General features: G+C 29.3%; 1 protein-coding gene across 1 annotated transcript; it reads right to left on the bottom strand.

Annotated features, from left to right (window-relative positions):
* Positions 1-1889: 1889 nt before the first annotated feature.
* Positions 1890-16062, bottom strand: Spt6 (transcription elongation factor Spt6). The gene is made up of 22 exons (XM_015516503.2): positions 15839-16062; positions 14890-14932; positions 14670-14748; positions 12765-12958; positions 12583-12702; positions 12095-12517; positions 11885-12025; positions 11522-11716; positions 10987-11425; positions 10794-10923; positions 10501-10680; positions 10218-10383; positions 9970-10146; positions 9492-9911; positions 9286-9423; positions 8546-9043; positions 8182-8478; positions 7350-8114; positions 5986-6208; positions 5807-5916; positions 5455-5741; positions 1890-2677 (listed from the first exon to the last, which is right to left on the bottom strand). Exons 2-22 carry the CDS (start codon positions 14926-14928, stop codon positions 2254-2256), a joined length of 5445 nt encoding a protein of 1814 aa, XP_015371989.2. The 5' UTR covers positions 14929-14932; positions 15839-16062; the 3' UTR covers positions 1890-2253.
* Positions 16063-18063: the final 2001 nt, after the last annotated feature.

Below are 18063 nucleotides of genomic sequence, written 5' to 3'. Positions count from 1 at the left end.
TCCAATTCGTTTTATATTTACTTTTAATTTTTCACATACAAAACAGCACAGGATTTATGACTGCACAAAGCACTCAATCCATCTTAGGCATATTATGGCATACACTTACTATTTAACAGATATATTCTTATGAAAAATATTAATATTTTCATATTTTATTTCTACAAACAACATAATATGTCAACTTATAATTTTCAAATGGTAACACACTAATATTAATATTCAATAAATAATGATTATTTATAAAACAAATTTTTCTATCAACTTCGGTGTTCATTTTTTAATCCTACTTATTCAATAGTTTTTGAGTTATAACATGTAAGTACATCAAAAGACGATTATAGGGGAAGCTTGAGGGTTTTTACAATATAATGAAATATAATAATAAGTATGGTTTTTACACTATTACACTTGTCTTTATTGTTTTATGTTTAATTATTACTTAAATCATTGAACCGAAATCATCGGCTTATGCTTGGAACACATAGTATGCGCTATGAAATGTGTGGGTAAATCTAGCATCTTCACTGGTGATTATTTGATAGGGCATTATAGATTTAGTTCAGACAGCCACACAGCCCTACTACTTGGGCTCTAGATTCACCTTCACGTTTTGTGACCCAAACGACTGTATGTCTGTATACAGAACATCATGATTGGATATGGGTTGTTATTAATTTAATACTATTGTGAGGCAATGAAGGAACATAAACATGGAACATAAAATTTACCTTTATAAAAATAATTTATTTGTATAAGATTGCATACAATTGTTATGTATATCAACTAATTACTTTGTGACGCCACCAATTAAACACATCGCAACAAAATATTTTTCAGATCAGTTTATTTGCTCAGGTTCGAATTAAATTAGTTGTTAAGTATATTCACATATTCAAAATTCAAATCATACTAATCCAGTTACACAGTTACTGTTATGGCTAGTATTGCACTAGTTAAACAAACTATGACATTACCAAATACAGACGTTTATTTTCAAATTTAAATAAACAATTAGTTTTATCAATATCCTAATGGTAGTATGTGGAAAAAAAGATGAAGAACATTGATTTATTAAAATAACTTTGGGTACGTATATTGTTTGCATTGTAAAAATTAAAAAATAACCTTTGTTAACAATATATGTGTATTTTTATTATACATCTGTTTAAAAGAAAATATATAGGTACTTAGCAAAAACTATTGATATTTGAATTATTTTATACTAAACATGTTATATTATAAACTGAAGTTACTAACTTATTAATACACAAATTAAGAAACATTTGTTACAATCACACTGACAACTTATTAGCTGTCTAATGGCATACTACAATAACATAATATAACAATATGGAAATATATTGTTAACCATATCAAAGTTTTAAGCAATTATAAACTACTAAAAGTAGTTGTTTTAATTACATAGAGTAAACAATTTTTTTCTATTGCCTATTGGTATTACCTAACATTGATCACATTATATTTATATTGCGCAATATTTAAAATTGTATTTAATTTGACACATTTCAATTACCATGTAATTCAAAAAGAATAGCACAAGATAGTACATGAAATTAGTACCTTCAAATAAGTCACTAAATCACATACATCAATGCTGTTAATAAAAGAATGAAAGTAAAACTTTATAGTAAAATTTTCTTATCTTTGTATAAATTATGTTGTTCAATAAAATGTAATAAAAAATACTTTGGAAAACATTAGTGCATGTTTGTTATGAATGTAATAAATGTACAATAATAGTGAGTACAAAAAAAGAAAAAAATATATATTATTAATGATGCCCTTTCTCATATTCTAGTATAAAAAAATAAAAATTGCGTAAACACAAGGCAAAAAATATGCCAATAATAAATTTAAACGTTAAATTAGTAATATAGTATTCATATAATTTACTAAAATAGTTTTGAACACCTAATTAACAATGTAAAATGTTGATGACTGGATCAAAATAGTTTATATATATTTTATTTTAATCTAGGTTGTCACCAAAACGTCCAGCAATAACGCCAATAACATAATATTAAAAGTATTAAAACCAAGTCAAAAAAAATGTTCGTTTTACATTTAAGGCGATTTGAAATAATCAAATTTCAACTTAAAACTTCATATTAATTACTTATACATATATATATTTTTATTTTATTGACCTTCTTAAAAAAATATATATTCCTACTTAAAAATGGAAACGGAACTATGTAAAATAAAATAAAATGAGAAATTTCAATCCATTTAGTCTTCATACAGTGGTGTATTATCGCCCATAGACGATTCAACCATTGATCTTGGGCTATTAATGGTATGGGGAGTTGATCGACCAGACCGTGGAGTCCATCTTGATCCAGGCGACGCATATCTCAAGTCTGGATCATTTTCATCATTGCGTACTGAACGGGATGATGAAGCATATACTCCAGGTGAATCTTGTCCAGGATCCATTGTAAATGGATCATATGGTGTACCAGAATTAGACGATGGGCCTCGGGGTGACTTTGATGAGTTATGTGAAGATGTTATATAACTACTTTTGTAGGTCTTTGATGGTGCTGGAGAGTTGTATCCGTATGATGAAGCACTTGGGGTAGGTGATGGAGCATCGCTGCGTGGTATACTTGTTTCTCTTTCTCGGTTCATATTATATCGATGATTGTTGTATCTGAAATATTGAAAACAATTACATTAAAACGATAATTAAGAGATCACACTAACATTTTTGCAATAGTTATTGGAGTCTTACGATAAATTAATTTTATAATTTTTTACATTTGTGAAAACAGTTAAATTAAATTTTCAGCTAATTTTTACATTTGTACAACTTTTTTTTTTTACATATATAATTACCCGTAATTTTAATGTTACAATATTTTTAAACTATTGGGCCCCCACACGAGTTCTCTTGGTCCCAGTATTCATATATATGTATGAAATAAAATAAAATAAAATAAAAAATAAAAAACATGTGTTATTTTAGTCTAGTAAATGTACAATAAATTTCTGTACAGTAAAACAAATATATTGAGTTGATAGCAATAATATAAGAGAGTGAATTGACTAATTATCAAAAGCATATGAAGATTTTAATTGATAATTAATTTTTTGAGTAAATTTGTTTTAGTTATAAAATTGGGCGTTAAAATATAAGTTAAGTTTTGTATTGTTAATAATAAGCTAATATTTTAATCACAAGTGGCATTAACCGCTTTAGGTTACTATTTTGATCCAAAAACTGGAACATTAAAATCAATGACAAAAAATCGGCACAGATGAATTTTTCACAAAACAAAAGGGAATGGCCCTACTTAAGTTCAATAACAAACCAATTCCACTTCACCAGTAAACCAAATACCTAGGTATAACTCTGGATAAAAGATTAACCAAGTCAAATCACACCAAGCAAAACAAAAATAACTTAAGAGGATGTCAGTGCACTTATTGTTTTCTCTTTCTGGCTCATCCGTAACATAGACAAAAAATTTTTACCCAGAATCATTTTATCTATGTCTTTAAGTAATTTTAGAGTAAAACCTCTCATTACAAAAATGATAGAGAATAATATTTTTGAGGGAATGAAATATCGATTTGACTAAATATTGTCTCTAAATAATTTAAACATCATTTAAATGTACAGTAATATTTTTGTTTATTTTGAAAGTCGAATACAAAGTCAAATGTCAATAAAATATAAAATTGAGTAAGAATAGTGAGAATAGTCATTCCAGTAAAAATATTATTCTCCATCTTTTTTGTAATGGGCAGTTTTACTCTAAAATTACTTAGATAAAATGATTCTGCGTAAATTCGTTTTTTATATGTTATGTGTGGGTCAGAGAGAGAAAATAAATAGTGCACTGACATCCTCTTAACTCTCAAAAATAAAACTATTTCTATACAAAGTAATCATCAGGTCATTATGGTTATACGGCATCCAAATTTGGGGACTAGTAAAACCCGCAAACATTCGCCCTATTCAAGCTTTCCAGTCAATTAGCCTAAAACTTATTACCGGGGCTCAATGATACATAACAAATACAGCCCTCCATAATGATCTAAAAATACAACTAGTAAACGAGCTTGCAAAAAGCCACTACTAATGTTTCCATTCAAAATTAACAAACACCTTCATTGAAAATATGTCTTCTCTCTCTTACATTACCACAAATTCACTGTCAATAAAAAGAAACTGGTCGAGAAATCTCTTAAAATAGGAGAAAAAAATGTCTGGTTCTTTAAAAGAATAGTCACCTCCCTCTTCATGTTATTCATGCTTGGATGTTTTTTATGTTATCCTCGTTACTTATTGTTTCTTATTGCAAACAGATTGAATGTTAAAAAAAAAAAAAAGCTATATCACACAAAAGTAAAATTGGCAATTCTAAAATGATCAGTGTTTTACTGGTTTTAAGTCCCTATTTTTAGGCAGGTGTCTCATGTAAGCCATCCAGTTTTAATTTTATAAATATTTCAAACACCACTAATTTAATTTATAGATTAAAAATATTACATTTTTAAACACAATTTTAGAAAAAAAATTATTAGTGTTCTGTATTTTGTAAAAATTCACTGCTTGAATATTTAATTAATATATCTTAAGTTTATAGCATTAATAAAATATGTATAACAGATTATTGTTTAATGCAAATAATAGATTTGGTTTAGATGGTATTGAAGTATATAGGTTGGATTGAAATATTGTTTTAAGAATGCTAAAATAATAAGATTTTATATTATTTCAAAAATAATGTTTTAATATTCTAATATTCAAACATATATCTTTACATTATTATCAGGGCTAAGATTTGTGTGCGACAGCATGTTTTTTTTGCGACTTCTGATTATTGATTTTGTCAGTAATGTCCACGAATCACCTCATGATGAGATAAATGGTGATGTTTTTGCATATTTTGGATAAAATGTATATTAATGATTATATTGAATAAAATGAATATTATTGCATATTTCTTTAATAAGAATGCAAAAAATGCGTGTTTTATTGTATATTTCGTATTTCATTCTAGCTCTGCTGATTAAAGTATAAAACTGGGTTTTTTTGTCAAATACAAATTTGATTTTTATAAATACAATCTTATGGTACAATAGGTATGTGGATTAAAGATTGAATAGTTTTACGGAGAAAGATAAACACAATTAATAAAAGTATGTCGATCAATATAAAATCTAAGATAGAAATTAAAATGCATATTTTTGCATATTTTGGTAAATAAAATGCATATTTTAACATTTTTTATTGCATACAAATCCTAGCCATGATTATTATAATAACACCAGTATTATTTTTCTTAAAAAGTTAATATCAATAAAAATAGAAAATAAGATAAAATATCAAATATAATTATGTTAATTGGTTAGAAAACTTTGTACACAGACATACTTATATTTATATTTTGTGACTTATTATTGTGTAAAACATATTACCTGCTACGAGGTGTGTGCCGTCCTCCTCCGTCAGACATGGGTGTAGAAAATCCTCCATCACCTCGTTGTTTAGCTTTTGCCCATTCTTCAGCCATTCGACGCCAATCATTTGGATCTGCAGATTGTACAGGTGGTTTAGAAGGAGATGGTTTCGGACTACTTTGAACAATTGGTGTGACGGAGCTAGGATGAAGAAACACACCATCATGAACTGGAGCTTGAGCAGCACTATAACGAGGAGTAGCATAATTGCCAAGGTAAGGAGTCTGCCCCGATGGTGTGTATGGCTAAATAATAATAAAAAAAATGTCAATAATATAGTTTATATGTTAGGTGTTAAATATTAATTTACAGTGTTATATGCAGATTGCTGCATGTTGTTGTATGATGCATGAGGAGATTGGGAATATTGAGGTGTAGCATTTGAGTGGCTACTATGACTGCGATTCATTGGCGAAGGTTCTAAAATATAATAAAAAAAAAAAATACCAAATAAATAATCAATAATAATTAATATTACTACACATATACCTGTATGCGGAGAAGGTCCATAAGTTTGTCCAGCAGATCGAGACGTTATTGGTGTTACATGAGGTGTAGCATCTCGGAAATGTTCTTTGTACCATCGGAATAAAGATCCAATAGAATCAAAATTTTGGCTACGGAAACGGTATCCTTCTGGTGTAACAGTTATGTATTCATGTTTCGATCTACGAGTAGGTAAACACGATAGAAGAAATTTGCCTGCATATTTCTGACAAAAAAAAATACATTAATAGCATTTTATTTTACAATGTTCCAAGTTAGTAATTATAATAGGTATATTAGTATATTTTACACACAAATATTATTATTGGATGCCTGTTTCCCATTATTCCTGTTAAAATCATCAATACACTTTCATACATTAAGTCTGAATTATTTCTCAATTGTCTTAGATTTAAGGTAAAAAAAAAAAAAATGTATATTAAAATAGTATTAGTAATATTTGCAATTATTTGATATAATAACTTTTAGTAGAAATGAAAATTAATTGGGTATCAAGAACGAGATTAAGTCGATAGAGTGCAAACCGAATACGAAATGCACACTGGGTCATTATCGGGGTGAACAGCCATTATGAATAAATTCTTCAATAAGAAACGCACAATGCTCTCCAGACCAAACCACCATAAATACTAAAAATAGCATCGATAAGGCTTTCTATCGATGTAAATATCAATAATTAACTAAACCCAAACCCTAACTATAACCTTATCAAACTAGGTTAACCTTGTATATTTAAACAGAATATTGTTGGTACTCTGAAACAATACATACGATCCTAGTGGTTCAAGAAGGTAATAGTTTTAGTCGAATTATAATTTAAACAATATATTCATATCTTAAGAGGACGCCATACCCGCATGTGTTGTCTCCGTCTTACAAACGTATAACATAGCAAAATCTGTTAAGCGCGGGACAACTTTACTCCCTTTGTATTTATAGAAGAATTACCAAAATTCCACAACGCATAGGTAAGAACTTTATCTGTGTCATAGCGTCGTTATTTTTTTGATAACATAAATATAATTAAAGTTATAAGCTTAAGAAAATACATTTATTTTTTATTTTTTCATTAAATTACTTAAAATTATTGGTTTGTGCTATCAAAAAAATAACGACGCTATGACACAGATAAAGTTCTTACCTATGCATTGTGAAATTTTGAAAATTCTATTATAAATATTGAGGGAGAAAAGTTGTCCTGCGCTAAACAGATTTTGCTTTGTTATACGTTTGTAAGACAGAGACAACACATACGGGTGTAAAGTTCTCTTAAGCCCAAGCCATGATATATGATTTATATTACTATTTCTAGAAAGCTTAAAAAATAAATTTGTTAACTATCATACCTGTGATACAGATACAATGTAATGGATTTTTGAAGGATTATTAGTTTTTTCTTCTCTAAGTATTTGCTCGGCTTTTTCAATATTACCTCCATCTGTATCACGATAATATCTAAAACGTAATAATTCTCTAGCATTGCTTGCCATTGGAGTGATATGACGTGCAATAATTTCATCTAGGTCTTCAAATTCTTCAGTACCAATCCAAAGTGAACGTCCCAATGAAAAAGCATTAACTTTGCCTTTTTCTGTTATGTCTATGTGTTGGTAAACATTATCAGCTACTTTCCAAGTAACAGTTAAATGGTCAGCACCTTTGCTAGATGGTCTAATAATAGCATCTCCTTGGTCAGAGTTATTCAATAATTTAACAGCTTCTGCAAAAGATACATTGTGGAAACATGGGTGCACAATTACACGTTTAATATATGTCTGAGCGTTTTTTATTTTATTCTTGTCTAACTCAGTTTTTCGTTGTCTGCTTTCAGTTTCATGATCATAATAAGGATCTTTCTGGGGACGCCAATGGTGTTCTTGATCTTTTAAATCAGAGCTTTTAGAAGTAGCTTCAAATGAAAATCTATCTGGTTCAATTTTGATAATCCTACAATGTATTGCCTGATTAAAACGAACTCGATCTTCGGGGTTGGCTACATGGGTATTTGATAAATTTTTCATTGCTATAAAGCCACTTATACCATTATCTAATCTTATACGAATTCCTGATGCTTGACCAGGGCAACCACCAGCATCAAAATGGTTCCATACCTAAACATTTTAACAATAAAAACAATTTGATCATAATAATTAAGTGATTATAAAATTAAAAACATACATCTGATAATTCAAGGAAGTCGTTCTTAAAACAAAATGGACATTGCCATAAGCCAGTTTCATCATTTCTCACTGGATTTGCTTTGTCAAGTTGATCATTTTGTGGTTTTCTACGTGCAATTCCAGCAACAGTAGCTAAAACCATTTTTCCAACAAAAAATGTTTCCTGGGTTTCTTTAGTTAGTAGTTCGAATAATTGTGCAGAATTTGGAGGTTTATAAGCTACTCTAATATCTTTATAACGGTGGTTTAACTCTTGGCGTATATCATAAAGTGTGATACTTTTATTACCAAAACCCTAAAATTTTATTTTAAAAATTAAATATTTATATTTATAAGAAAATAAAGATAATAAAACTGTTAACCTGTCTTTCTAATTCTTCAGCAAATGCATCTAAATCTAAATCTTTTAGTCTTTCTGGTGCATCTAAAATTTCTTCTAGAGCTCCTGCTGGATTTGCTTCTTCATCATCATACTCTAAAGCATCAACTGCCATTTTTCTGGCCCATTCATATGTTTCTGGATGTACTCTAGATCCATCTAAAACTTCTACATAAGCTTCAGTACTATCACCCAAAGAGTTGGTATCAATCCTAATAAATCCAGCACAATTTATAAATATCTTAGGACCCATATGACATGCAGTAACTAATTGGGTTCGGTTTTCTAATCGTTGATTTGTCTGTTTCATTAGTTTAATTAATGCAGTAGCTTTACGAGGTCCTAAACCACAGACAAATTGTAATAGGTTGGGTGCATAAACTCGTTGAACCACTTCGTTTATATCAACACCTACTTCATTAGTACGATTTATAAATTCTTGATATAAGCCTTCAAGTAATTCTTCTTGATTCAGTACTTCCTACAAACACAAAATATTAAAATAACAGATTTTATATCAATATATTTTACACATACATAAGTAATTATATGTTAAGTGAATTGAAAAATATATTTGAAATAATTATTATATAAAAAAACAGTCTTTTAATAGTACACATATTCAAAACTTGATATATAAAAGCTATTTAAATCTATTAAACATTGAAAACAATTTTAACTATAATTAAAACTTAAAGAAAAATTATAGATTGAGATAAGTACTTGATACTGATGATAGCGAAGACATAATATTTCATCGTCTGTTGAACACAATTGAGAAAATTCAACTAAAGGATCTTGCATTCTACGCCCTAAAGAGATGGATTCGCGTAACAGTTGTGGATAGTCTCTGAATTCATTCTAATAAAAAAAGAAACATTAAAATACCATAAAATTTTAAATTGAAATGCCTGAAAAAAAGGACATACTTCTCCTTTAATAGAATTGGCATAAATTCTAGCTAGATGATTATCTAAAATTTCGACTTGTATTTGAGGAAATTGTTCATCAACTACTAGTTGGTCAACAACTGCTTTGATATCTCTAACTAACCACAATGCATCTCTAGATTCTGCTCCAAGAACTATGACATGGGGTTTTTTAAAGAGTATAAAGTTCTTTATATGATTGAAATCTCCATCTCTTTTAGCTTTTACATCATCATTGAACGGTCTTTTCATAATATATGGCAAACGTAGATGATCGACAACCTCACCGTCAGTTGATAAAATACATGCAAATGATGCCTGTTCATGATCAGGCGAATAAGCTAATCCCATAACTCTAATGCCTTTGCTTGTATCCCAGTCGTCATCATCTTCATCCACTTCTGGTTTATATGGACCTATCTACAAAAATTAAATAATTATTAAACAATAAGTTTTAATATTAGTTAAAATTATTTACAGCGAGCCAATTTGATAATTTATGTTTGCAAGATTTTAATATATGCTCTTTAGCTTCAGCTAGTAGACTTCGTCGGAGTTCTTTTACCATTTCAGGCATTAATAATTTTCTATAAGCTAAATCAACACATTCACGTCTCACGTCATTCCATTGTTGTACATTTGAGCTAAATTCATCCTATGAAATAATATATTTATTGTTTTATAATCATATAGAGTATTAATAATTGTAACATATAGATAACTCACTCTTATATATAGCTGTTTGACTTCTTCTATATATGGAAGAGAACCTAGACCGTCTACTTCTTCATCAAACGAAATAGTAAGCAATTTATCATCTTCTGCCATTTGTAACTTTAAAAAATCATCTCTTACTAAATCTCTCACTGGTTTACGTCTAATGTACTTCATTCTACACCAAAATATGAATAGTGAATTATTACTCTTAATTAAACAAATACTAAATAGTAAATAGTAAAGCCTAAGATAATTATTTTAACTAAAATAATAACAATATAATAATATTTACGAATAACAATTATGATTTTCATCAATTTCTTTGATTCCTCGTTTGGTTGGTACAATATTAATTTTAGCTCGATCAAAGAAAGTCTCACGCAAACATTTCCTTATGAGTGGCTCTCGAGATAATTGACATGCTACCATATATTTGCCAGCCTTTAAAACTTCATCAGGGGTTTTTAATAACCTGTAAATAGTTGTGTATAAATATAAGCATATATATTATATATTATATATATTATATATAAATATATATAAAATATATGATAATAAATTATATTTACACTTATTAATACTTACTCATTACAGTATTCGCCGGCAAGTTTATAAGGATCTACAGATTCTTGATCTACTTCATGCCTTTGATAATTATCACGGACATTTGCAGCAAAATGTTCCGGTTTTAAACCAAAACGTTTTGCAAACCCAGCTAGAAACATAAATATTAATTTATAAGATTTATACATTTGTAAAACAATTATTAATGACATACCAAGTCCAGATTTTAGGCACATAGTATAAGGTCCCGAACTACTTGCGGGTTTAACAGTTTCAACGTTTGAATCATCATCGTCTAAATTACCATCATCTTCATCATCATCAGGTACATCTTCACCAGCCTCTATTGCAAGTTTTCTTCTTTCTTCCCTAAGTTCTCTAGCTTTTATTTTAGATTCTCTAGATTTTTTTCTAGCACATTCTTGCATCGCGGGGACATCATTGGCATAGTACAACATAAAATGGCCTTGAATATCTTTTAGTTCTTCATTTGTTTGTACTGCACGCAATTTATCAATATCTTCATCCTTGATAATGCGAATATGATCTGGCATAGGGGCATTTGTATCCTTCATTAACATTTCCATCTGATAATTTCGCATTTTTTCTAATAATTCAATTAGCATGGTTTTGCGAGATTTCAATTGACACCACTTCATACAAAAAAAAAAAATGATAGACTCTCATTAGTATATACTAAAATATAGGGTAATACCTACTATTGTGATACAAATTAAATACAAACTTACTTTAGCATCGAAATGGTAAACTCTCCATAAAGCATTGATATCAAGTTCAGGTTCAACATATTCTTTTCTGTAATATGCTAAAAAAGGAACTTCAAAGTTTTGATTCCGCATGAAGTCTAACGCTTTTTTAATTTTTCCGATAGTTTGAGGTCCTTTCTTGGATTGAAGTCGAGGATCAACACCACCTTTGTTTTCCTACAAATATTTAAATGATACATATTAATCTTAAATAGGTAGAATATATTTCCAAGAAATAAATGAGTAGTAGATTATTTAATTGCTTTCAAACATTTGATATTGCAAGTTTCTATATTCCTCAAAATTTTATTTTCATTAGGGTAATATAAATCAATAAAATTTTACTTGTGTAGTAATAGTTGGTTTGCAAAATGCTTGTTTGTAAATCCAGTCTGCTTCATCGTCTAATTCATCAGAACCTTCAGGTACAGGTGTAACTGGAACTTCACGTAGTTGCATTCTTTCAGGTATATCATTATTACGAATCTAGATAAATAAAAAAATGTTTGTACCTAGCCCAAACTATATAATTATTTAATGGAGGCTGTAGCATACCTGATTGTCTAAGTCTGTAAAATGACCTCTTTTCAACTCAATTGGTTCGTATATTTCAAATATCGATTTTCTAGTAGCTTTTCTACGTTTTTGAGGTTTTGGCCTTTGCCTTCTCTCGCCATCTTCTTCATCTTCCAAATAGTCATCATCAGACACATCATCTTCATACTCATCATCATATTTTTCAAATTCGTCATAGTCAAAATCAACACCAAATATGTCTTGTGCCTCTTGAAGGGCAGCATCTTGATATATATGTTTACGTTTTTTCTTTTTCTCTTTAATTGGCCGTCCCTCATCATCTACAATAAACCCATCATCATCTTCATCTGAATATCCTTCTCCTTCTTCATCTCCTTCTACATCATAAGTATCAACCCGTTCAGCTCTTGAAGAAACACGATCAGTTGTTCTTTCTTCTTCCTAATTTACACACAAAATTATAAAATTTATCTTAATATATATAATATTTTCATTATAATACTTACATTATCAGACATATCAAATAAAGTGTTAGCAATAGCTTCTCGATCTTCAGTAGCATTTTCACCAGTACCTTCATCATCACTTTCTTCATCTTCCAAACGTCTAAGTCTTTTGAATCGTTTCTAAAAATTACACATTTATAATATTACTGTAGTCTAGTACCAAAAATAAAAATAAAGCATACTCTTCTTTCAACTTTAACACCAAGATTTTCTTCAATAAGATCATAATCATCTTCTTCCAATCGATCATCAAAGTCATCATCAGATTTTTTTCTCTTTTTCGAACCATCTGATTCATCACCAGAACCATCACTTTCATCAATTGGATTATCGTCAATTAAGTCCTTTAATTCTTCACGAATTTTTTCTTCATCATCTGGTTGAAAAATAATATATCATATGTTACTATATGATAATCAATAATAATAATATTAAAAAATATATATATATTTCAAGATCAATCTTAAAACATTTTTTTTTCTCAGATAAAATTCAAGACATATCGTTCTCAATATCTCAACAAATTCTATAAGAATTTGGAAACAGAGTACGTTTCAGATTTGCGCAGTGATTTGTCATCATTGAACATTTAAAAATAAATTAAAAACTAAAAGATTTAACTTAAAATAATTTATATTTTTTAATAAAAATAGCACAATATTAATTAGTTAAAAATGATTGTTTGAAAGTAATATATAGAATAATTTTGTAATCATGCTCATTGATCATCCCATTTTTCCCTTTTAGTACATTTACTCAAATTCTGGTTTTTAGAAATTTGAAATATTTTTACAGACCATATCTTCATATTTTTTGTACTACTTTAGGAGTATCTTGTGGCGATACAAACTTCTATTTTTTGAATGAGAACCTCCTATTTTTACTGAAAATTATTTAGCGAATGATTAAATTTTGAGGTCATCAAATAATTATGACCTAGTTATAGTCATCCTTAGTACACAGAGTTAAATAATTTAAAAACTACTAGTTTTAATTTTGATTTACATACCCATATCAAAATTTTCAACAAAAATATCAGCTTAATTATTAAAAATTAAACGTGGGAGGGGGTTACTTTTTGTATTTTCCCAGGATCATTCTAAGTGGTACAAAAATCTCAGATTTTCAAATATGGTCTTGTACTTAAATCTCAAAAAACAAAATTTGATTAATTATACATTAAATATACATAAAAATACGGCGAGCATGCTTACAAATCACCTTGTAATGAGTATCAAAATGGTCTATAAAAAAATGAAAAATAATAATAAGTAAATAGAATTCTAATGGTTAAAATATTTGTATACTACGATACTACATAATGAACATCAAACCACCTTATCTTATTTGTAACTATACTAAGGAGGGCTAAATTTAGGTTTTTTGTTGCTCATATACTGAAAAATTTTACTTACTGATATTTTATTTCTATAAGTGATACGTAAAAGACCCACGGGGAACCATAATTGACCTTTAAAATTTTCAACCCTAATCTATAACCTAAACAGCTTAAGAGACAATTTGGTCCTGGTCCTAAGTAATTTAATTTAAATAATAATATAAAGTAAATTAAATGTTTTAGTTTTCTCTTTATTTGATTAACAGTGAATTAAACAAGTACTATGGGATGTTTAAGCAAAGTACAATCCAAATATAAAGGTATTAGTATTAGAATAAAACTTTTTTTTTGTGTATGTAACTATTTTTTACTGAATTCTACCAACTAAATATTAATAATAATAATATAATAATATACAAATATTTTACCAGAAAGAGACATAAAACACTTGTTTTCTTTTAGATATGAGTCCTTTTATTAGTATTATATATGTTTTGTGGTATTGTTATTTAACAACAATCTTAGATAATAGGTCCATAGTTTAAAATTAGTTTCTTTGATCGATATGATAAATAATTATTAATAGTAAATATTGTAAACATATATAGCAAGAAACTAAATATCTGATAGTAAGTATTAATTAGTTCTGTTGTTTTAAATATCTATAATAGAAATTAAATAATTTATATTTTCATTAGTATTAATTATAACCCTAATCTAAAATTAATAGTGTAATAAACCTAATCACCTTCATCATCATCATCATCACTTTGCATAGACTTAATTCTCTTTGCCTTTTTTTTATTTATCTCATCCAATTCTTCATCCTATAAAAATTAAAAGAATATTATACATTTGTATTTTATTAATATTATCACGGATTGTTGGGGATTAAACATTACAATATTTAATTTAAAAAATATATGTGAGATAAATCAATACAAACTTAAATAATTTTGGATACTTACTTCACTTTCTTCCGCTTCCGAGTCTATAAACTGGGACATTATTCTGTTAAAAAAAAATGTTTGCTCAATAAAATTTAAGTTCCAATAAATTAAATTTTAAAAATTAGGTAATGAAGTTCAATGTAAATGTTGAAGATCTTATAAGCTCTATAATAATTCTAATCATTTAATCTGGCATACCATGTACATAGGGTATAACCATTTATTATTTATAATTTATAAACATTTTGAAGTTTTTTAAACTTATTTGTATAGAATAGTTATGTGATATCTATCAAAAATTTAAGATTAAAAGAGGTGACTTGGAGGTTGACAAACTTTTATAATTTATAAAAGGAGATGGCATCATTAAACGATATATGATTAAATGGAAATATTATTTATTTATTCATAACATAATATCAAATATGACAGCTTAAAAAATTCAATTAATGTAGTTATTCGTTGCTTTACTTAGTAAATCAAATTTATAGAAGAGAAATGTTTCATAACATGAATTATTATTTGAATGCGGAAAATCCAAAACAGATAAGATATGAATGTCGTCTGTACAGTAGATATTATGATTAGCAACAAAATAAGTCAAAACTTAGTCGATAAATCGTAAATAATAATTTATTATTTTTTATAATTGCATATAATTCTACAGTAATTTTATCGGCCGAGGAATTATCGCATGACCCTGTCGCAGTCCATGAATGGTTTAGCGGTAGATTCGAGGCACAGACAGAAAGCGAATATCATATTTTTGTTGCTACGAGCCTGACGTTGTGGTACGTAGGCATGCGAACCGAGTTGGCAAACCATGCGTGATTTCGTGAGCCAAGAACTAGAAAAGCGATCGACAGATTTCGAATGGGTAGACACCGGCAAAACTGCCAAAAATATCCTAAAACCAAAACACAAATCGGGCTTTCGAGAATACCCGATTTGGCGGAACGACACGTACGGAATGCAGCGTGATCGGTGACCGTCGTTGTTCTAGAAGCGTAGACAATCGTTTTTCACTCGACGTTGCTACTTGCCGTCGTTGTCGTTATTCCCGACAACGATACAACGATTACAACGAACTCCGCAGAAAGCCAGAAATAACGACGGAAGGCGAATTTTTAATAAATATCGATAATAATTATTAACAATTGTACGAGGTACGACGGCTCGGGGACGGCCATTTTGCCCAGTTATCAATCTCACGTGATACGTTTTTGATGATGACGAACAGTGTGACCGCCGGCACGTTTACACCGACTAAGCGGTGCGTGGTTATTACTGCACAGCATCGTTTCATGGCCGTTCAAAATTTCTAAACCCGAAACCGAAATGGAGGGTGAAATGGAGGCATAATGCATTTAACCATTTAAGGAGGTTGGATTGAATGTCACAATATTCACATTTAAAAGGTTTATCTGGTAAAATATCGGTGTCGTGAAATTTTCTACAATGTACATATAAACTTTTTTTTTGTGTGAATGTTTTATTACAAAATTTACAATTATGACTCCATACTTAAAAATAATAATTCTGCCGAATAGTTTTCAAAAATCCTTAAAAAAAAACTCGTTAAAATTTAAACAAACTTTAAGCGGGCGCACTGTTACAAATTAAACAACAGCTTTCGGAACAATTGCAGTTTAGCTACCAAGCGATTTTTTCGATTTTTTTTATTGAAACATATGTATTTCAATAAGTTAAGAACGATGGTGCAAAAATTAGTTGGTGCAAACCATTATTTTGAAAGTTATTGCCTTTCAAAGTATGCGATTTTAAGGTTTTTTTTATCGCGCGCCGCATGCGTATTACGACGTTTTAATTTTTTTTTTTAGGATTATAATTATAATTATATTAACTAGGTAGATTCTGTGATGTGTTTCATGAAGTACTCTTGCATTCAAATGATTTTACTTAAATTTCAAGGTAAAAACAGAGCTAAGAGTTAAATAACAAAATTATCAAGTAAAGTGGCTCCCTTCGCCTACCGGCTTCGGTCGCCATACTCGATGGCCAGTTAGAAACTTAACTCTTAAGACCCTAAGCATAGGTGTGCGCAGCCCTCTTGTTCAGGGTATGCAGTAGTAGTGGCGGATCCAGGAGGGGGGCAAAAGTGGCATTCTCCCCCCCAATCGTCTTAGTTTCCCATTGTTTACAGTGTTTACACTGTGTTTAGCCAATTTTGTAATTTTACCCCCCCCCCCCCCCCCCAATTAAGCACTGCATTACCACAGGCACCCCCTGAAAGTTATTTTAAGAATGTAAAATTCTGATAAAATATATACACAATACACAAATATTAAAATGTCTTACTGTTTAATTCAAAAAAATTTACTTAAAACTCAAATAAAAATAAAAATAAAAGCGATAAAACTTAAAATAGTTATGTTATACAATTTGTACAATTAAAAAACAAAAAAAAACATTATAGGGTTAAGTTAGGTTAGGGTCCCTAAGAGTAACATAAGTCAACAGCTGTTGTGTTATATGGTAAGCGCGCCGCACGCTGCAATACGTACTATTTGTCATACAATCGCATACTTTAGAAGGCTATAACCAGGGATGTAGTGGAGGGTATGCTTGAGTATGCGGCGCATACCCACTTTTCAAATTTTTAAAACAGAGCATACTAAAGAAAAAAACTTGAGACCGGAAGTATGCGCTGAAAAACATGCGTATACCCACTTCACAAAAATTATTTTAAACTAGCTGGCAGAAGTATTATTATATTATGTATTAGCCATTAGGTAAATAAATATACTTTATAATAATATTAATTACGTTGTTAAAGTTATTATAATTTAAAACCAACTTAATAAAATTATAACCAATTATATGTTATTAATTTATATAATTGAAAGGAGGTGGAGCTGGAGGTGTTAATGCAGGCCGTAGCCAGACCAAATTTTCTGGTGGGGCAAAGCAAACTTTAGGGGAGGGGGCGTTATATATAAAACAATGTCTGTCTAATATTTTTAAGGGGGCAACGCCCTTTCCCACCGTGGCTATGGGCCTGGGTTGATGACAAAAGCTGTCACATATGTAGCATACTCACAAATAACTTTAGGACAGAGGTTCTCAAAGTGTGGGGCGTGATCCTGCAGGGGGGCGCAAGACAATTTTAAAAATCAACATTGCATTGGTAGCAAAAAAAAAAAAAATCGTGAAATGTCCGTAATAATAATC

The sequence above is a fragment of the Diuraphis noxia genome, unplaced genomic scaffold (assembly GCF_037042655.1).
Source record: "Diuraphis noxia isolate RWA-SAM2 unplaced genomic scaffold, SU_Dnox_SAM2 contig0003, whole genome shotgun sequence".
NCBI classification, from domain to species: domain Eukaryota; kingdom Metazoa; phylum Arthropoda; class Insecta; order Hemiptera; family Aphididae; genus Diuraphis; species Diuraphis noxia.
The sequence above is the reverse complement of the archived record's forward strand: the minus strand, read 5'-3'. Positions and strand labels throughout refer to the sequence as shown.